The 22,662-nt window shown below is 39.8% G+C and overlaps 2 protein-coding genes across 2 annotated transcripts in view; one reads left to right on the forward strand and one right to left on the reverse strand.

Moving 5' to 3' along the window:
* LOC139470496 (partitioning defective 3 homolog) overlaps positions 1-5,824 on the forward strand; it is a 102,616-nt gene extending 96,792 nt beyond the window's left edge. Inside the window, exon 23 of the mRNA XM_071252902.1 lies at positions 503-5,824. Within this exon, the coding sequence (XP_071109003.1) occupies positions 503-917 (415 nt within the window). The 3' untranslated portion in view covers positions 918-5,824. The remainder of the gene's footprint in view (positions 1-502) is intronic.
* Positions 5,825-12,069: 6,245 nt separating this feature from the next.
* On the reverse strand, positions 12,070-20,391 carry LOC139470064 (acyl-CoA-binding protein-like). Its single transcript, XM_071252353.1, has 5 exons — positions 20,255-20,391; positions 18,721-18,835; positions 14,481-14,543; positions 13,276-13,350; positions 12,070-12,269 (listed from the first exon to the last, which is right to left on the reverse strand). Exons 1-4 carry the CDS (start codon positions 20,267-20,269, stop codon positions 13,280-13,282), a joined length of 264 nt encoding a protein of 87 aa, XP_071108454.1. The 5' UTR covers positions 20,270-20,391; the 3' UTR covers positions 12,070-12,269; positions 13,276-13,279.
* Positions 20,392-22,662: the final 2,271 nt, after the last annotated feature.

The following is a 22,662-nucleotide window of genomic DNA, read 5'->3' on the forward strand; positions in this document are numbered from 1 at the left end:
TCAAACAGGACCATTCCCGGTCAAACATCTAGATTAATAAGTGTCTGGATCAGTCATTATGAGAAAGCATTTTTTCTTGTGCATGTGGATGTTTCTTACTGATTGATGCTCATGGTGTCAATCACGGGATTGTCTGGTCCGGAATCAAACATTTATAAATTTGCGTCATATAGCTGGAATATTGCTGAGTAAACAAAAAAAACACTGTAATCCTCTAAAATGTGAAGTAGAGATTCCAGGTCATAAAGGGCTCCACTAATCCATGCTTGAAATCATTGTGATTAGAACAAGGGCAAGGAACCCTTCCCCAATGGCAGGGATCATTGTTAATGGTTAGTCTGGTCCAAACTCAATTATTTTCAGGTGGCTGTGATATAGCTGCAATATTGCTGACTGTGGTGTAAAACAACACTCACTCACTCACTCACTCACTCACTCACTCACTCACCCAAACTCACTCACTCACTCACTGTAGACTAAACTGTGTCTCCTCTCTCCACAGAGTTGCACATGTTCGAATGGGATCCCAGGACAGTGCCTCCAACTTTCATCAGTTTCCCAGCGTCAGCGACGCCAGCGGCTACTCCGATCAGAGTCAGCACTCACACTTCTCACACAACAACTACCCCCATCAGAGGGACCGCCCACAGTCTCGGGGGGCGGTGCAGTATCCCGACCCCCCTCACCGCGATCGGCCCCCATCACGTGGACCTCAGCAGTATGTGGACGAATGGTACCAAACTCAGCCTGACTTTACAAATGCCAACAGGCAGACAGCCTTCACAAGACTTAATCCCCAAAACGGGCCCAATTTTTATGGAGACCCTGCCAGAGCATATAGAGACCCCAAATATCCCGCCATCGCGGGCCGGAGGCCAGTACAAACAATAACAGATCCAAGTTCGGCAAAAGTGTGATCTTTGGTCAAGGTGTATTCTGGCATGAAAGTCAATTTGTGAATCCATGATCTAAGAATTTGTCCTGGATCTTTCCTTCTAATGGAGTTGATGCGAAAAGATGTGAGGTGTCCATCTTGGTGTGTCATGACAGACAGTATGTGTCCATCTGGGTGTGTCGTGACAGACAGAATGTGTCCATCTGGGTGTGTCGTGACAGACAGAATGTGTTCATCTGGATGTGTCGTTACAAACAGTATGTGTCCACCTGGGTATTGTTTCTCCTTACCAGTGTAAACATGCATTTAGTAAGGATTAATTCTCATGAACTCTATAATCAAAACAGTATGTGACTTGGGGTGAATGGGAATCCATGTTGAATGTTATCATGATGATGTGCGTGATTTGATTAACAATGATAATCTTAACCCTTCCTCTTCGGAAGCACTTGTAAGACATTATTCCAGCAAGTATATTTTTGCAATATTCACTGAATATATACTTCATGGTATTCAAATCACTATGAAACTTATTCATTATTTTTAGTGGTGGGAAATATTTTTACATGATTTATCTCCCCTTGATAATTTGTGATTGTGAAATGAGAAGGACTTTCAGTTTCAGATATTTGTGGACTGATATTTCATCAGTTGGGGATAATGAATATTGTGCATGATATTTGTTCTATAACATTGTGCGCTCAGTCTTCACAAGTAAATATCCGCAAACATATTCATGTTCCCTAACTTTATTTTGTTCAGTATAGCTATGATGATAGGCAAGAGGATGTGTCATAACCAACTACTTTTATCAGTTCTTGATTCATTTAAGAGATTCATTCATAAAAAATGATTGACATGATTGACTGTGGAATCATTTCTAGAATCAGTTGAAATATCAATCAAGATTAAAATGACATACTGACATTGCTCAGAAAGTTTTATGTTTCTGTGACGACAAATCACCCGCAGATATGTTATTTATTGAAAATGCTCAAATTTTCCACAAAAACTCAACTCATAGTGAGGTACTGGTGAACTAGCTGAAAGTGAAGTGCTGATACTTCCATCAGCCAAATTCAAATACTGTCATTAATTTGTAGGAGTAAGTTATTCAGTTTAGAGGCAATACTTCAGTCGTGTAATATTGTAGGGGGGGCACAGGTGGCCCAGTTGTCTTATGCGTCACAATTCACTGTACAGAGTTGCGTCCCTTGGGCACACCAGAAACCTATGATTGTGGATTCGAATCCTGGTTTGCTCCGATTATGTTTCTAGTTTTGTCAGCACCATACCCGTGCTTGTAGGTTTCACCGAAGTGGTAAACATCTGAAACCTGCATCACTTCAGCCATGTCGGCTGTCATTGGGGTTTCCTGGAGAAATCTGGGTATGGATAATACAAAACAAGACTGGAGCAAGTCTACTGAAATACAGATGCTGCTCTCGGAAGGGTCAAACAAACACATAGACATTTGTTAAATGTTTATTCTACCATGACATTGAAGAATGCTTGATTCTGATTGGCTAAAAATAGATTTCCTTTTTGCTACAGAAACCTCTTTTAAAAATGTTAAGCCTGTCAAATAAAAAATATTTGTATGAATACATCGATAGCCTACATATCGATTCATAAAAAATGGCTGCTGATCACGCTCAGGAACTGTAAAACGTATCGATATTTCCTCTATTACATGCTGGGTCTCTGATGCACACCTGGTCAACAAGCTCTTGTGAAATTGATAGACGGCCTAGCGTCTAATAGAGGAAATACGGTAGTTTGATATTGGATGTTTTTGGTGATGATATGGCGTTCTAGGCCGTAGCCCTGACTGCTTCGATGATGAAAACACGAGGCATATCTAACATAACAGAGGAGAAAGTCGAAAGAAAAGAATATGTTGCTTTGGCAAGGGTCCTAAAAAAACATCGACATTTGTTAAATGTTTATTATTGCTGGGTTTTCATCATGAAATTGACTTTGAATACAATTTTAAGTTTTGCCTAATTCATGGCCTTCAAAGGCTTTGTGATGTTTCCAACATAATTCGTTTGGGGATACGTTTATCACTTGTTTGAAGCTAGATGTATTGTCAGATTGGCGGAGCGGAGTTCTACTTTTCTTTGAGCTAAATTACCAGTACTGTTTCAAGTGTTGTGAAGATTAAGAAAAATATGTTATTGTTTTGTTTGATATTTATAATTCTGCATCATTACATATTTTTCCAATCATTATTCTGACGATCATATTTTGTTCATAAATTTCATACTTAATCCATTGATCAAGATCAGTTACACAAGACCAGGTTGACAATCTATCTGGACCAATCACAGAACAGATGACAACTGGCTACTTCTCAGTTACTGTAAAAGACCGGTCTGTTCAGATAACACACATTGCAGCGTAATGGGGTATTTACTGGGATGAATTAAATACATTGCCATACACAATTAACCATATTTTCTTGGATGTATGATTTAAGAGACTACTAGACCACTGTTGAACCATAGTGGTGATATGGATTCTGATAAAGTTACATCTTAAATGATATATCAAGTTTCACCTTGAGGGTCATATCACTGACCTTGACCTAATGACCTCAATGCTGATAAAGTTACATCTTAAATGATATATCAAGTTTCACCTTGAGGGTCATATCACTGACCTTGACCTAATGACCTCAATGCTGATAATTTACATCTTAAATGCTGTATGGAGGTTCACTTAAAGGGTCATATAAATGACCTTGACCTGATGACCTTAGTGTTAATACAAATTCTCTCCGGATAAAGTTACAACGCACCTTATGGTTTTTTTGGTGCGTTTTTTCCTCAGTGTAATTTGCCTTTGTTGTTGACTGGCACAAATAGAAGTAAACAACAAACACTGTCTGGCATCCTGTATAATACACTCAACCAATACACCACTATACCTTGGGGTCACCACCTCCATCACTCCCAACTCTGAGCTCAGAATTTCTCTTGCTCAGGGGGGTAATTTCATTGGACAACTATTTTTAGCATTGTGCAATACGGGTTCCAAACAAAGCTGTGGTGGTGATTGGGTGTGGGGTGTTTATGATAATAGAATGTAGATATAATGCCCTGGATTACTGAGGATGACCCTGTCGAAGTCCATTGGCATTTGATTTTATGAAACTCATCGACTGGACACATTGAGGATGTTGTCTTCTGCTAACCCTGACGGATGCAAAGAACAGCAAGATTTTTTTCTGGCTTTCTCCGTCCATGACTGTAATTTCCATACATTTTATGAAAACATCACAGGTGGTTGTGAAACTTATGCAAAAACTGTTGTCATTAATTTATTAAGTTATTTCATCTGGGAGTAGCTTTAATATCTTTTGACATCCCTAGTTGCAAGGTGATGTTCGTTGGAAGCTCTGCTTGTATACAAATGTGATATGTTGTACTTGGGGTACTGATATTTTTAAAAATCCTTTTTGATTTTTTTCCCCCTGTGCATTTACAAGAACTAAGTAAGGAGTCGTTAGGCCATGTTAGAGTGTATATTGTTTCTCATCATTTCCTGATCCGAAACATCTTGTCGACTTAAACGTTTTGTTTTATATACGTAAATGTATATCATTGTAATCTGGGGGGCACGGGTGGCCCAGTCGTCTTAGGTGCCGCAATTCGCTGTGCAGAGTTGCGTCCCATGGGCACGCCAGAAACCTATGTGGGTTCGAATCCCGGTTCGCCCCAATTATGTTTCTAGGTTTGTCAGCACCATACCCATGCTCGTGGGTTTCACCAAAGTCGTAAATGTCTGAGACCTGCATCACTTCGGGCTTTCCTCCCACATTAAGCTGACACGCCGCGATATAACTGTAATACTGTTAAAAGTGACGTTCAACCCAACTCACTCACTTATTTTAATCTTATTTCACACCTCATGCCAATTGTTTGATTAAACAATAAATTTTGATGTTTTTAGTTGATATATTTCCAAATGGTGAGAAACAACATATATTTTATGTGTCCTTTCAAGGTATTTCTGTCATTGCAATTTAGGAGAAATAATTGCATGTGTTCTTGCATTTTGCTCAGCTGTTGATGAAATGGTTTTGCTCATTACATGTGTGGTCTTCAACACTATCAATTTTCATGTTCCACGTGACTTATCGAGAGGTATTGAATACCTTGTTCGTAATGGTTCATTAGTGGGCTGTTCAATTGTAAAAACTGTATGAGAATAATTATTTTTCTAAAATATGATTTCTGAATATGATTATAGATGTGTATTCAGTGTTTTAACATCTGCCGAAATGAAATTGGCTGTTCTTCGTTTCGAAATTGATTTATTGGAAACGAGAATAATGAGAGTTCCAATATAGGATCACATGTACAAAATATTTATTCATCAAGTAGATGATATATTACCAACAATTATCAGTTGACCAATATTCTCCTGTCATATGTATCATTTTGCCATTCTATTGTCATATTCAGGAAGTAACAATTTCACTGAAAAATGTGATTACAGGTGAAAAGAAAATGTATCACCTGTCAGTTATTTTGTTGTACATTTCACAATGTAACATCTGTCAATCATGTGTCAATAGACGGCACATTGTTACTGAATTGTAGACGCAATGCACGTACTGTTTGTGGATCATTCTCCTGACAGATCTCGAAGTTCATCATAATATTCTCCAAATTAATACTTCAAGTTGCTGAAAATAAGCAGACAGGTACAAAAAAATAATGATAAAAAAGTGCTGATTTCAAAATATTTCGCCATGTGAATTCGTCATTCAAAATCCATTTCCCCTGTTATGGAATCTCACTTGTATGTTGAAGCCATAGAGTCTTGGAGAGTATATGCTTCCAGGAGAATGTTAGCGCCACTGTCATCACTGCTGGAAATGGAAATATTTGGACTGAAGCTTTAGACATTGTCTCTCAGTGGTACCACTGCACCAGTGTTGTATGTCTGTAAGCATGTGTGTAGCTTCATTGTACACTGTAGTGTACTGGGTACCACTGCATTGGTCTTGTATGTCTGTACATGGATGTAGGTTGACTGTACTCTGTACTGTACTGTAGTATACACATCTTCCCCAGGCAAGGGATTTAACGGACTATATACATCCAATTTCCACCCTTGCTGAACTAGGCTGGAATTTCTGGCCTCAATCGTAGTACCACCAGTGGCTAATACGAGTTATGTCCCTGCTATGTCCCTCCTATTGACCAATCAGAATCCACCTCTCACATAACTTGCATTTACCTAAAACCAAATGGCGACGCCCAGCCAGAACCTTGATTGAAAAGATTTGGAAAATATCTATTGATGCTGAGTTGACGGTATATACATGCTTTGCAAATCCTGCAATCAACCGATTATCTGCATAGCAGCTTACGAACCAGATATCAATTTCGTTATGCAATTTTGATTGGACTATGCTTTGACTCCTTAGTCCAGCTAAATATAACTCATAATTCTAGCCTAGTTTGTCGAGGGTGGGAACTGGACTTTTGTAGTCAGTTTACTCCCTTGCCTTGGGAAGATGTATTGTACAGAGTACCGCTGCACCAATCTTGTATGTCTGTACACTCGTTTAGCTTGACTACTCTAAGACTGTCCTGTATATCTGTATGCGTGTATGTAGCTTGACTGTACTCAGTACTGTACTGTAAGTAGTGTACATACCAATAGCATGTAGGCTGTACCTATATTCACACAAGAAAATGTCATATTTTTATTTTTGTACAGCATAAACAATTTTACAAAAGGATGAAAATAAATGATATACAGAAGACTGAATTTATCATCATTTGTTTTTATTTATTCCATTTACAGCAGGGTAACAGTAGAGAATTCTGGGACAACTTGGTGCCTCAATAGTCGTGCTTGACTGGGCAGTGTACCAGAAAAGAACTTGGTGCCACAATAGTCGTGTTTGTTTGAGCAGGGTACCAGTAGAGAACTTGGTGCCACATATGTCGTGCTTGATTGAGCAGGGTGCCAGTAGAGAACTTGATGCCACAATAGTCTTGCTTGTTTGAGCAGGGTACCAGTAGAGAACTTGGTGCCACAATAGTCATGCTTGTTTGAGCAGGGTACCAGTAGAGAACTTGGTGCCACAATAGTCATGCTTGTTTGAGCAGGGTGCCAGTAGAGAACTTGGTGCCACATATGTCATGCTTGTTTGAGCAGGGTACCAGTAGAGAACTTGGTGCCACATATGTCATGCTTGTTTGAGCAGGGTACCAGTAGAGAACTTGGTGCCACATATGTCATGCTTGTTTGAGCAGGGTACCAGTAGAGAACTTGGTGCCACATATGTCGTGCTTGTTTGAGCAGGGTGCCAGTAGAGAACTTGGTGCCACGTATGTCATGCTTGTTTGAGCAGGGTGCCAGTAGAGAACTTGGTGCCACATATGTCATGCTTGATTAAGCAGGTTACCAGAAGAGAACTTGGTGCCACACGTCATGCTTGTTTGAGCAGGTTACCAGAAGAGAACTTGGTGCCACATATGTCGTGCTTGTTTGAGCAGGTTACCAGTAGAGAACTTGGTGCCACATATGTCATGCTTGTTTGAGCAGGTTACCAGAAGAGAACTTGGTGCCACATATGTCGTGCTTGTTTGAGCAGGGTACCAGTAGAGAACTTGGTGCCACATATGTCGTGCTTGATTGAGCAGGGTGCCAGTAGAGAACTTGGTGCCACATTAGTCATGCTTGATTGTGCAGGATCCCAGAAGAGATCTTTCTTGCCACATATGTCATGCTTGATTAAGCAGGGTACCAGTAGAGAACTATGTGCCACATTAGTCATGCTTGATTGAGCAGGTTACCAGAAGAGAACTTAGTGCCACATATGCCATGCTTGATTGAGCAGGATCTCAGAAGAGAACTTGGTGCCACAATAGTTGTGCTTGATTGAGCAGGGTGCCAGTAGAGAACTTGGTGTCACATATGCCATGCTTGATTGAGCAGGGTGCCAGTAGAGAGCTTGGTGTCACACGTCATGCTTGATTGAGCAGGGTGCCAGTAGAGAACTTGGTGTCACATATGTCATGCTTGATTGAGCAGGATCCCAGTAGAGAACTTGGTGTCACATATGTCATGCTTGATTGAGCAGGGTGCCAGTAGAGAACTTGGTGCCACATATGTAATGCTAGATTGAGCAGGGTGCCAGTAGAGAACCTGGTGCCACATATGTCATGCTTGATTGAGCAGGGTGCCAGTAGAGAACCTGGTGCCACATATGTCATGCTTGTCTGAGCAGCAATGGAGGGTGCCAACCCCCTTTTGATACTCACTGTTAAGTGGTATTCCGGATGCCACACTGCAGTACGCTGGATGCCATGATATGTGTATCTGGTATGCAGATGCCAATATTTTAATGTGTGAAACCTGTAATTGAAGTAAATGTGAACAACTGAATTGGACAAACCTGGAGATTGAAATCCAGTTGATCTCACTTAATACACTTGGTTTTACTCCCCTTTTAGCAATATTCCAGCAATATCACGACGGGGGACACCAGAAATGGGCTTCACACATTGTACCCATGTGGGGAATTGAACCCGGGTCTTTGGCGTGATGAGCGAACACTTTATCCGCTAGGCTACCCGACTGCCCCTTGGATTCAGAAGTTGAAAGGGATGTTATCAAACACAATAAAGGAAAGGGACAAACTCTCTTAATTACAGCTGTTCATCTGGCAAGAAGCTGTACGACTCTGGTTGGCACAATTAATTCCAAAAAGGCATGCATAAATCATGGAAATATTTATATTGAACATGACTTGGTAGTCATTATTTTTTGTCAGTGTACTACAAAATAAGTTCATTAGCAAATAAGTGTCAAAACATTTTCTAAGAAAAATTAAAAATTCCTGGGAAAAGAAAATTGTAATTCTTTTTGTAATGATCCTTATGTAATTTGTCACATCCTCACCATTTAAATTATATATTAGTGGGGTGCGGTGGGGTTAGCCTAGTGGTTAAAGCATTCACTTGTCACGCTGAAGACCCAGGTTCTATAACTATAACGGTGAAAAACTATACTCACTCACTCACGATATCACTGAATGAAGGTGAGCTTCAGTACCTGTGGTACTCATCCAGGACCATTTGGGGAGCAGTGGAGTGAGTGAGTTGGGTTTAAAGCTGCTTTTAACAGTATTCCAGTTATATCACAGCATGTCCACTTATTGTGCGAGGAAAGCCCGAAGTGATGCAGGTCTCAGATGTTTACCACTTCGGTGAAACCCACGATGACGGGTATGGTGCTGACAAACCTAGAAACATAATCGGGGTGAACTGGGATTCGAACCCACAATCATAGGTTTCTGGCATGCCAAAGGGACACAACTCTGCACAGCGAATCGCGGCGCCTTAAGACGACTGGGCCACCCGTGCCCCCCTGGAGCAGTGGACAAGTGTAATGGTTAAAGCATTTGTCACACTGAAGACCTGGGTGCCGTTGTACAAAACAACCTTAGCACAACAACTGTCTAGGTTAAGGTATTGGAGTTACGGTCACCTTAGCGCTAAGACTGCTTTGTACAACGGGCCCCTGATTCCATCAAGAGGTACAATTGGGGAATACATTTCTGGGTTCCCCAGTGTTCCGGTTTTGGACTGGTAATTCATGTGACTGCCAGTCCCTTTGGGCCAGCAAATAAAGTACCTTATAATTCTTTGATGTGAACAAATCGATATTCAATGTATCATACTTTTCAAATAAGTCAGTTTGTCTGTTATTATCAGGGTTTCCAATTGTCTATTTTAAGTGCAAGGAAATAACATTTTTGCTTTGCTTTGAGGTTAAATATATAGTAGTATTTGTTGCGACTTGGTCTCAAACCAAAGTGAAATATTCCAAAAAAGAGAGAAATTGTGACTGAACTTTGAAGTGACTAAGTTAGATCTACATGTCATTCAAACAGAGATCACTAGATTGCATATGTCAGCCATAATCATACACTGCATTTAACATGATGTTGAAAGAATTAAAAGCACGTAATGTTCATACATATTTTTATTTGTTGACACCCGTGAAGATCTGGGTTAGAATAGGTCTTCGGCAACCCATGCTTGCCATAAGAGGCAACTACGTTCATAATAGGCGACAAACAAGATCAAGTGGTCAGGCTAGCTGACTTAGTTAATGCATGTCATAGTATCCTGATTGCATAGATCGATACTCATGATGTCAATCACTGGATTGTCTGGCCCAGACTCGATTATTTCCAGACCGCCATCACATGGCTGGAATACTGCCGAGTGCGGCGTTAAACAACAAACAAACAAAGCTGGGACAGACATAAAGATAATCTGCACATGTCATTCTGGCGATACATGAAGTATTCTTCAAGTATCCTTATGAAAAGTCAAGTATTTTCCAAGTATCCTTTTCAGAAGTGAAGTACACTGTATTTCTCAAGTCCTGCATGAGCGCTCTCATCTCAACAATGCAACTCTCCACCATGAACTGACTGATGCAGGGTTAGACTCTGCCATGAGTCCCCCAGTGAAGGTTGGTTGGTTGGTTGATTGTTTTTTTGTTTAACGCCGCACTCAGCAATATTCCAGCTATATGACTGCGGTCTGTAAATAATTGAGTCTTGACCAGACAATCCAGTGATTACTATCATGAGCATCGATCCACGCAAATGGGATCGATGACATGCATCAACCAAGTCAGCGAGCCTGACCACCCGATCCCGTTAGTGGCATCTTACGACAAGCATAGTCGTCTTTTACGGCAAGCATGGGTTGCTGAAGACCTTTTCTACCCCGGAATCTTTACGGGTCCCCTAGTGAAGGACTAGTAGAAGGGAATATAGGTCTTTCAACCAAGTCGGCGAGCCTGACCACCCAATCCCATTAGTCGCCTCTTAAGACAAGCATAGTCGTAAGAAGTGACGTGGGGTGACATGCAATGGGATTCAACAAAATATGTCTGTCTGTCTGTCTGTCTGTCTGTATCTCTCTCTCTAAGTGAGGATGTAATGGCATTTGACGCTGTGTTCAATATTATCACACTTAAAAAGTGATGTGGATTCGGTATGGACGCAGTGCTAAATAAAAGAAGGGATTCTCATATCTGGAAATTTGTTTAACATCTTTATCCGGACGGTCCCACAAGAGTCCACTTAAGGCGGGCACCACAGTGATGCTATTCATACTGTAGGGGACCCAAGTATTGCAGTATGTATGGATACGTGAGGTGGCCGATGAAGTATTGCTGTATGTATGGATACGTGAGGTGGGCGGATGAAGTATTGCTGTATGTATCGATACGTGAGGTGGGCGTATGAAGTATTGCTGTAATCGATACATTAGGTGGGCGTATGAAGTATTGCTGTATGTATGGATACGTGAGGTGGGCGTATGAAGTATTGCTGTATGTATGGATACGTTAGGTGGGCGTATGAAGTATTGCTGTATGTATCGATACGTGAGGTGGGCGTATGAAGTATTGCTGTATGTATGGATATGTGAGGTGGGCGTATGAAGTATTGCTGTATGTATGGATACGTTAGGTGGGCGTATGAAGTATTGCTGTATGTATCGATACGTGAGGTGGGCGTATGAAGTATTGCTGTATGTATGGATATGTGAGGTGGGCGTATGAAGTATTGCTGTATGTATGGATACGTGAGGTGGGCGTATGAAGTATTGCTGTATGTATCGATACGTGAGGTGGGCGGATGAAGTATTGCTGTATGTATGGATACGTTAGGTGGGCGTATGAAGTACTGCTGTATGTATGGATACGTGAGGTGGGCGTATGAAGTATTGTGATATGTATCGATTTGTGAGGTGGGTGTATGAAGTACTGCGATATGTATCGATATGTGAGGTGGGTGTATGAAGAATTGCGATATGTATCGATACTTGAGGTGGGTGTATGAAGTATTGCTGTATGTGAGTGAGTGAGTGAGTATGGTTTTACGCCGCTTTTAGCAATATTCCAGCAATATCATGGCGGGGGACACCAGAAATGGGCTTCACACATTGTACCCACGTCGGGAATCAAACCCAGGTCTTCGGCGTGTCGAGCGAACGCTTTAACCACTAGGCTACCCAACCACCCTTGCTGTATGTATGGATACGTGAGGTAGGCGTATGAAGCCGCCATCACCAAACAATCCTCCATTATGGATACATTGAGTGACAACAAACAAACAGTTTATCAAAAGCAGGTGTTTATGTTCGATACATATGTGAAAACAATACATAAAATGTGACAGTAAAAAAAAGAGCTCACTAACGTAACAGAATTAAACAAGCCTGTGGCTACTCTTGGCGTGAAGAGATCAAAAATGAAGTAAATAGCTGAAAACTACAGAGAAGCCCTTTGATCCAGTCATGCTGTCATGTGTTGAAATCTGAAACAAATATACTGACATTTAACAATAGATAGGACAAGTCTTTGATTATTCCTAGACAACAAACAAGACAACACATCCTACAACAGAAGCCTCAAATACATAGGTTCTCAAAAAGTGAGGTGAAATTGGGTTTAGCGTCGCGTCCAAGATTATTGCACTTATATAGCGACGTGCATGCACGTGTTTGCGTGGCTGTTTGTACTAGTCCGGACTGATGCCGATTTATAGTGCTAGCTCACTGAGATACCATGCCGCAGTTTAACGTGAATACCCCACTCAGACACAGTATACTGACTCCGAGCTGACCAGTCCTTGTTTTAGCCCCTTTATGCTGAGGGCCAGACAGGGTAACATCAAGTACCATCTTTTAACGACATTTGGTATGACGCGGCCAGAGATCGAACCCCAGACCTTCCGCTCTTCCAAACTAAACCAAACCAACCTCATGGAGATTCCTGGCAGAAATGTTCTCCTCAGTAACCCATTCTGACCGTTAGAAGCGACCAATGGATTGGGTGGTCAGGTTTGGCGACTTTGTACCCTGACAGCGTGAATCGTTGCTCACAATATCAATCACTAGATTGAACATTGTTAACAGAATTATTTGGTTGTTTGTTGTCTAACGCCAAACTCTGCAATACACCAGCTATATGACGGCGGATGGTAAATAATTGTGATTGGTATCATGAGCATCGATCTATGCAACTCGGATACAAGGGCATGCACCAACCAAGTCAGCGACCTGGCCACCCAATCCCGTCAGTGGCCTCTTACGACAAGCATGAGTTGCTAAAGATCGGTTCTTACCTGGATCTTCACAGGGGTCAGAATGAAGTGAAACAGTTTGTCAAATATTTATGAAATGGAATAAGCAATTTTCAACATGATAAATGCTGCATGCTTTAGAATTTCTGTAAGAACATTTTAAAAAAAGAAAGATATTTATTGTATTTTACATTTCAAGAAAACTCACGATAAAACATAACAAGACATAATGATTTACAATTTCAGTTGTATTTCCCCTTCAGCTCTTCCACTTTAGCTACATACTGCACTCGGGCCTCAGCTTGAGCTATCCCTGAAATAATAATAATAATAATAATAATGATAATAATAATGATAATAATCATGATAATAATAACAATAATAATAATGATAATAATAATAATCATGATAATAACAATCACGATAATAATCATAATAATAATAATGATAATAATAATAATCACGATAATAATCATAATAATCATAATAATAATAATGATGATAATAATCATGATGATGATAACAACAACAACGATAATAATAATAATAATAACAACAACAACAACAACAACAACAACAACAATAATAATGCAATCAGCAAGGTAGGGCTTCAAGTCATATTTCTATGTATTGGATTAATCTGTTTGACATACATGAAGGTCCATTTTGAGGGTCTCCATTTGGCAATACAGAAAACAAAACCATGGAGCCAAAATGGTTCCTGGGTTTACGTCCCTCCAAACACAATGTATGCTTGAAGCATTGCATTATCTTTACCCTAGTCAATGGATCAGTATGCGAGTTTTATACCCAGCTCCCTGGAGTGCATACAACCCACGCTACGTGTAAGGCGCTAGAAGGTTTACAGCCACATTACCATATCACCCTACCGGGTACCCATTCAATGCTGGGTGAACCAAGGCATATTTGGAAGAAAGTCACATGGCCAAGGAGACATCACATGTGCTTCAGTGTGTGGCCACGACCAAGGCCCCAGGTCTCTCAGGGGTCAAGCAGCTGCACGGCCCATATCATGATTATCATTTTATTTATTTTTTAAAAGAGAAAAAAAAGGCACCAGTTTACCACAAGACCTATCTATGTGCCAAGTTTGGTAAGGCAATATTGCATGTTTTTAAAAATCTGCTCTGAAAATGACCATTACCCCCATTGTCAATTTAAGCCAAATTGGTTGCTGTGGAAACTCGAAATATTAATTAGTAAAAATCCCAAATCGCCAATAGGCACCAGTTCACCACTAGACCTATCTATATGCCAAGTTTGGTGCAGGAAAAGTGTACGGTTTTCAAGATCTGCTCCGGAAGCAACATCTTACATGAACAGACGGACTGACACACAGAGTGTGTCCATTTTAATAAGGGATGCGCATCCATGTGTAAAGGAACTCTAACGGCAAGTGTTTCCAGGTGCTGGAGCACATACCTTTCTTGCTGTCCCAGGCATCCCACTTGGCTTTTCCTTTCAAGTCCAACATGCCAGGTCGGTCTGCAATAAACAGATTTCTGGATCAAACAAAATCAAGGTTTAACATTCCACTCAAGCTAGTGACATAATATAAAATAAATAGTGACGTGCATGCACATGTGTGCGTGGTTGCTTGTACCAGTCCGAACTCTTGCTGTTTTTATGGTGTGCTAGTCGAATGAGATACCATGCCACAGTTTAACATGGATACCCCACTCAGACACAGTATACAGACTCCGAGCCAACTAGTCCTTGTTTTATCCCCTTAAACAGTTAAATGTAGGACTTCAAGACCCCCTTTTAAAATCTCTTATAATCTACAAATTACTACAGATTTTAAAATCCCATATGATAATATCTTCCTTAATCACTTACTTTAAAGAGAGAGTGAGTATGGTGTAATGCCCATGTTAGCAATATTCCAGCAATATGATTTTGTTTGTTTGTTTGTTGTTTAACGCTGCACTCAGCAATATTCCAGCTATATTATTTTATATGACTGACATCATGAGCATCGATCCACGCAATTGGGATACAATGACATGCATCAACCAAGTCAGCGAGCCTGACCCCCCCAATCCCCCAATGAGTTCTACCCCGGATCTTCACGCAATATGAAGGCAAGGGACAACAGAAATGGGTTTCACATATTGTACCCATTTGGAGAATAAACTTTGAAGAAGGATAGCAAATCAGGCACCAGTTCAGGTATTGGAAAACAAGATGGCGGCTCCCAACATGCGCAAACTCACTCATGACTATTCCTCTTGTCTATTTTTTGGTTAAATATATACTTGTAGCGACTTAGTCACGAAATATTTACAAACAAAAGAGAAAATTGCGACTGAACTTTTTCGTGAATGACGTGTAGATCTAACTAAGTTACTTCAGAGATGACGTCATTGCATTGATGTTAAGAGATATTAAAAGAATTAAAACCAGGTAATTTTTTCATACCTCTTTTTATTTGTTGGAAGTTGGGACAGACAAAAATTAGGGGGGACAGGTAATTTTTTGCGAGTCCTAGTGGAAAGGCAGTTTCAAACGCCAGCAGAAACACTGAGTACCACACATTATCGTATTCTTCAGAGAGGTCATGCACTTTAGAAGCAGATAACAATGTTGAGTTGGCGAATGTGTCATAGCTTGAATATCCCTAATCCCACCACTGCCCAGTATCTGTGACATTTCTACTGACAAACTCATCCTGGAAAATTACCAAACTGAGTTTGACTTTGGACCCTTCCACACGTTCAAGCAGGCTTGTTTATCTAGTTGCCAAGTGTAGAATCTATCGCAACAATAGTTGATCAACGTGTTCAATATAGCTACATGATCGTACAAATGTAAGCAGCTGGTTATCTACGAGTATCTCATACAGAGATACACACTCGCAAGTTTTTGATCACTAAGCTCTCGTGGCCAGTTTCTCTGGGGCTTGTATCAAAACCTTTGCTTGGCAATTACTAGTAACTGTGCTGGTCCTCGAACTGAATAAGCCACACCCCTCAGTGAAATTAAGCACACAGTCGAGGGGTCTTTGTCATAACCCTAACTTTTCAGATTTGAAGGACCCTAGTTTAGACAGCAGCAAACCTCAATGGCCTCTCTAAATTTCAAACATTGTATCTGCTCATATTAAAGTAATTCAAGCAGTGATAAGGTTCCTAAACTGACAGTGAGTGAGTGAGTGAGTGAGTATGGTTTTACACCACTTTAGCAATATTCCAGCAATATCATGGCTGGGGACACCAGAAATGGACTTCACACATTGTACCCATGTCGGGAATCGAACCTGGGTCTTCGACGTGACGAGCAAACGCTTTAACCAGTAGGCTACCCGTTCAGGTATGAACATTAAATACTTTTCATTTCTTAAAGAAAAAATGTTGATCACAACTGCTACAGGAATCACTTAACATCGTGTTTATAAACATGATAAAATTAAGATCAAATATAAAATATAGATTCAAGTTTTAGAAACTGCTAATGGATCAATATTCCTTCAAATAGAACCTAGTCATTTCCATGATTACAGTCAAGATTAACATGTGCCCTGCCTACAGGATGGCTTTTAGAGTTTGATATGGACCCCATGTCTAAGACAGCGCCCGTTACACTTTCAGGACAAGCTGACTCGGATGTTGTAAGGGCAAGCTTGGTTACTATCAGTTCAAGGCCATTCCATGATAACTGTTCGTGGACATTACATGCAATAACTAGTTCTCTTGTGTTGGTTGCCTTTGTTTCCATGGTTACATCCCTATTTGCAGGATTTTACCATACAATATTATATTGTGTCCTGAACTCATAAAAATTAAGAATGAATGCAAATAATATCACCTTGCTCCCATTGGATGCAAACGAGCATGGCTGTTGGAATGTTTGAACCATTTCAATTGAAGAATACAACATGTAAATTAATTAGAATCTGACATTGTTATTATTTTGTATCATTTCCTGATGGTGCTGAGGTTACACTTGGACCCCCATTTTTGATGCCCAAGACCCCAAAAACTATCATATAGAACCCCACAGACTTGCAAATATAAAAAGAAAGATAAATCTCTGTATTTGGTAAACATTAAGTCAATAGTGCCGGTGTGTAAAATGTGTCCTTCTTCTTTAGTCAATAGACATTTTCTCTTGTGATCATCATGTTCACACTATACGCCATCTATCAGTAGTTTCTTAATATCCTATTAAGTGCAACATATATATTATTGTGTATTATCATAAGTAACAATGTCCCAAACTTTAAGTTTAAATGCTAAAATTAGTAACATCATTTTTTGCTGTAATATTTTCTATCTTTCAAGATTGAATAGCAAACAAAACTTAGCCTATACTCAAACTCGTATCATTTATTGACAATATAAATTTGATGTTGTTAGTAAGTAACGCATCTGTCAAGACACAGTTAGTAGCAATATGTGTTTTGTGTGATCCAACGCAGAGTCAGGTTCCTTTAAAATCACACAAGACATTGTTTTACGTGTATAATATTGCAATGTTATAACCATGATATAATTCGTCAGCAGAGACACATGAACACTATCCACCACACAAAATTGCAAATATACTGAATAAAAAAATTGCGATCATGAATATTTTAGGGGATAATGCTTGATGAAAACACTGAGAACACAAATTAAGGTATAATCATGATAATGAATAACAAAAAAAGTTTTTCTTTGCAATGTGAACATCAGAAATATTGGCTAGGGCGTATACAAAGTGCGCTATGGGTTCATCAGTGTTTGTGGTGTTCATCAGTTAAAAGCTTACACTAGGCCCCAAACTTGTGGCGAACATGTTCAAAACTGACACTTTGTGTGCAGGTACAAGGGTATCTTTGTCCTTGACCTCATCAGATGCAGCCGATCGCATGATGCAGAATGAGTATTGACACGATTCAGAAACATGTCAGCGTGAACTGAACATGCAGGAAGAACATGTCATCAGTGCACCCTACTTCTGAACTGGCACTCGCAATTACTGACCAGCTTTAGCCCATAAACACCATTTCACACAGTTTTCTAAGACTCTCCTAAAGCAGAGGCTGACAGCATCAGCATTCCAAATGTATTTTTTGTTAGGATGTTTCTGATTGGCTGTAGTATTTATGTGTGTTGGTCGATTCTATATCTTGTCTTATATATCAGTCAGCAAATATACTGCAAAAACACTTGGAATTCACACAAATTTTTAGTTAAACATATCTCTTGTCATTTGAAGGAAACGTAACAAAATTTGTTATTGACCTCTATCCCCAAGACAATGGAAGCAGTCAACAGGCTAACATACATTCATCTCTATCCTTAAGACCACGGAAATGCCTATCTTATAGTTGCTAGCCCACTGAAATACCATGCCACAGATTTAACATGAATACCTCACTCAGACACAGTACACTCCAAGCCAACCAGTCCTTGTTTAAGCCCCTTAATGCCGAGCGCCAGGCTGGGAAACAACAAGTACCATCTTTTAAAGTCTTTTGGTATGATGCAGCTGGGGAGCAAACCTGTACCTTCCGCTCTCCAGACGGACGCTCTACCACTAGACCACAGAGGCTGTCTTACTACTTGTAAACATTTGGAAGCAATTAATGATACTGGCAACTGTTTATCATTAACTCAACCTGAATGTCAAACAAACCAATTACTGAACAGTCAATTTCGATCTAATTTATGCCTACCTGTATTGCAATCACCAAATGTTGCTTGTTTGAATAGTGCATAGATCTCCAACATTTCGGAATCTGACGGTTTGGTCTTCAAGTTTTTTACTTCTTCAGCCGCCGTGTTGAATGCCTGTTGGATAATACAGAATGCAATTTCTAAGGCAAAAATAATTAATTTGACCATCTTCAACATGTGTGTCAAACACTTGTGTGGTGCTAATAGTAGTAAAACAATACTCATTCAACAATAGGGACAGGTATTGGAGGTCTACAGTGTATCCCAATATTTTGCGATACACAAGGCTGTATTGCAATATGTATCACGCTACATTGTATAATTCTAAATTTTCACGCTATATTGTATAATTCTGAATTTTAAATTCACAAGCTCACTCGCACCACACTGCAATATGTGGTTCATCAATTTTGTCGTCTGTTTTCCGAAGTTTGATGTTCACATTTGAAACAACTGACCAGACCGCCATCTTGGTGCCCCGGATGTTCACGAGGGAAGAATTAACCTCTATCTTTGCGCACTTTCATTTTAAAATTAAAAAACGATATTGTGATGCATTTTGTGGAAAGGAGTGAGTGAGTGAGTTGGGTTTAACGCCACTTTTATCAGTGTTCCAGTTATATCACGGTGTGTCAGCTAAATGTAGGTTGAAAGCCCGAAGTGATGCAGGTCTCAGACGTTAACCACTTCGGTGAAACCCACGAGCCAGGTATGGTGCTGACAAACCTAGAAAAATAATGGGGGCGAAACCGGGATTGAAATGCTATTAACAACACATTTTGAGATATTTGACTGACAAAAAGGGGTGTGAGACATTATTCAAGTTGGAAGTAATTTATTTTAGCAAGTGTGTTGTCTTACAGAAAAAAAACATATTATCCTATCGTCGCATCAAAACTCATGATGCACAGGTGCACCGATTAACTGTTTCGCCTCTGAAAAATACATATCTTATATCAGATATAATCAGCAGACTTATTTGCTCTTTAACATTGATTCATAAGGAGTGTTAAACATGTTAAATGAGATAAAAAAAATAATTGGAACGTTGATCAATATACCTCTCGTCAACCACACACCCCACCCCTAAAAAGCATTTGCCAAACGAAATCACAGTCAAGCTTATCACTATTACTGTCATCATTTCCAAATTAGTTCCAGACAACTAGCAAACAACCCCATCAACTTTTATTATCTAGGCCCTACTTTGTTCGCGTTCATTACCCTGGATATTAAAAAATACGACCAATACGAAAAATGTAGGTCACACCTAAAACAAGACCTATAGATCATGTTGACGATAGATCACACATACATTCTCCGGATCTGATTATGGCTGTGAAGAATATGGATCTGTGACTCACTAGGGCGCACTCTCAGACTTCAATACATTTTGGCCTATGCTGAACAGCCTTTCTACCTGCAGTCTCGAGAAATGAAACTAAAGTGCCCTTTACAGTCGTATATCCGTGTCGCAAACAACAAAAGACAATGCTGCTAGATCTAATAACATTTTGCTTTTGATATACTCACTGCTTCGTCTGCCATTGTGTAGGAATGAGAACAGTTACAATGGTCCACGTGCACTATGCTCTAACAGTGAATGATGAATGGCGTGACGCTTTGGTTACAGCCTGTGGACTTTGGAGCATTACCTCCCTTTGGCCATTGATTGTCAAGCTCCTTTCCAGCGCGTGACACCTTCGTTACACTCTCGGTAACATCGCTGCCACCAGTGTGGGCGCGGCCATTACAAGAATCTTGAAATTTGCCCTCTAACACCTCAAGTAGTAACGTTGATACTTTTGTTTATATCCCTGGGAATGCCATCATATTTCATTTTGAAAAGGTTTACAACTGACCATGTTTTCCAGATGAATTTACTTTGTTGTTTGTATAATCAGATTGGTTCGAGATTGCAGACTAACGGAAAATAAACCAACTTCTCCCTTACATTCTTACTATATCAATAACATGATAGTTTTAATGAAATAGAAATTCAAATTGACAAACGAAGAAAGTAATTTAGCAGCGATAAGTGTATTCGGCGACACGACAGTCGTCACTTTCTTTGTAAACAAGTCATTGTCATTCGGTTGCGAGTTCAACTCCAAACATGGTTGTGGCCACATATTCACAGTTGGGAGTTTTGACTGGTGGCAGCGATAGTATAGAGAGCTCCGGGAACGTACTATCGCTGTGAGGAGCTTGATTGATTGTCAAGCTCCTCACACCGATAGCCCCTTCGAGAGTGTAACGAAGGTGTCACGCGCTGAGAAGGAGCTTGATTCATTGACACGCCTACCATTCATTCGTCCCCACTCGGCCCTTTCCGTAACCTGCAAGAAGAGGCTTGTCCCGGAATAACCCGAGTTGGTCACGAATGGTCTACCATTGTCAACAGGGGTCGCTGGGATAACCAATCACACACTACAGACTGTAGACTGGTTTGCCCGCCCTTGCACTCGTAGCCGTACTATATGCTTTTGGCAGCCGCTTGACAAGTTCTCAGTGTGTGACGCTCGGGGAGCACCGCGAACGCCTCTACGCTGTGAGGAGCTAGATTGATTGAGGTTACATTCTTTGTACTTCCTCACAAGAGCTATACGAACTTGAGAAGATAAATTTACAAAATATATGCCAACTGACAAACGTTATATAATAATGTTACAATTTGAAAAAAATGATGATGTGAATTATAAGGTCAATGTTAAGGAAATAGATCGTATCTATGCCAATTTAGCTTTATTTGAGTATTTTGGAATTAATAGACATCTAGATCTTTGTGTGATTTAAGGAGTGACTCTGGGTTTTTTCGGTTCATTGGTTAAAATGGTTAAACTTAAGGAGAGGTTTAGCACTATGTTTAAGTTTAACATTTGCTTCAAATGTAATTCCTAAGTAATTATATCTATCCGCAACTAGTATTTTTGTATCACCCACGGTCCAAGTATTCTTTTCTTCTTATTTACCTGACTTGCTAAGCACTTCAGTTTTCACTTCATAAGAAATATCATTTTATGGTGATGATATTATTTTCAATACATATCCTGAGATTTTATTTGATAATATCTTAGTTAGGAGTAGTGATCTGTCAACTGAATCCAAGGTCTTTTGAAAATCTACAAAGCAAGTGTATAGTCTATTAATTAAAATCATTTTACTCTTTTTTTTGTAGAATATGTTAATGTTTTAAGAACAAATACATTATCCGATGTTCGGTAGCCCTTCTAAATGCAGACTGACAGTACGTGGTCTTGTAATACGGTTTTTTCCCATGTGTTCCATTATTCTTTTAATTTATGAACGTTTCCAGAATTGGTTCTTGTTTTGCTAAGGTTTCCAGTTGTTCCAGCGGAGATTGTTTATATACACGTTGTTTTCTTCTGAGTAACTTTTGGATTTTTTTGTTGCAAAAAGGACCCTATTATTACTTGATATATTGTTTTCTCATTGAACTGGTGATATGTTTCCTCCATATTACGTTTTGCCTCTTAACATTCATCATCATACCGTTGTTCTTTTTGGTACATTTGATTTATTTTTGCAAGGCTTTGTTGATAATTTGTTGACGGTTTATCAAAGAAGGCACCAACGTGTCCTCCACACTCAGAACTATCTTGTGGGCTGGAGGTTAACATAAATTTGTTAATGACAGTTTGAATATTTAAGCTAGAAGTAGCATGTTCAACTCATAGTTTCTCTTGTAATAGAGCATCCAACGTATTCAACGTATTTTATTTATGAACTTGCCAAATAGTTCACCCAATCAGCTGCTTAGTGCAATACCCCGGGTAGTTGTTAGGGTCAATCGTATCACCCTTCTTATGTAATGAGGTGTTAAGCGAGGTTGCCCAGCTCTGTGGGCAGTGACTACTATTTAAGCAACATTAAACAGTTTAACCAACTTGCCTATCAATGCACAATACATTGATTTAAAA

The sequence above is a fragment of the Haliotis cracherodii genome, unplaced genomic scaffold (assembly GCF_022045235.1).
Source record: "Haliotis cracherodii isolate W230 unplaced genomic scaffold, xgHalCrac1.p SCAF_20, whole genome shotgun sequence".
In the NCBI taxonomy this organism is placed as follows: Eukaryota; Metazoa; Mollusca; class Gastropoda; order Lepetellida; family Haliotidae; genus Haliotis; species Haliotis cracherodii.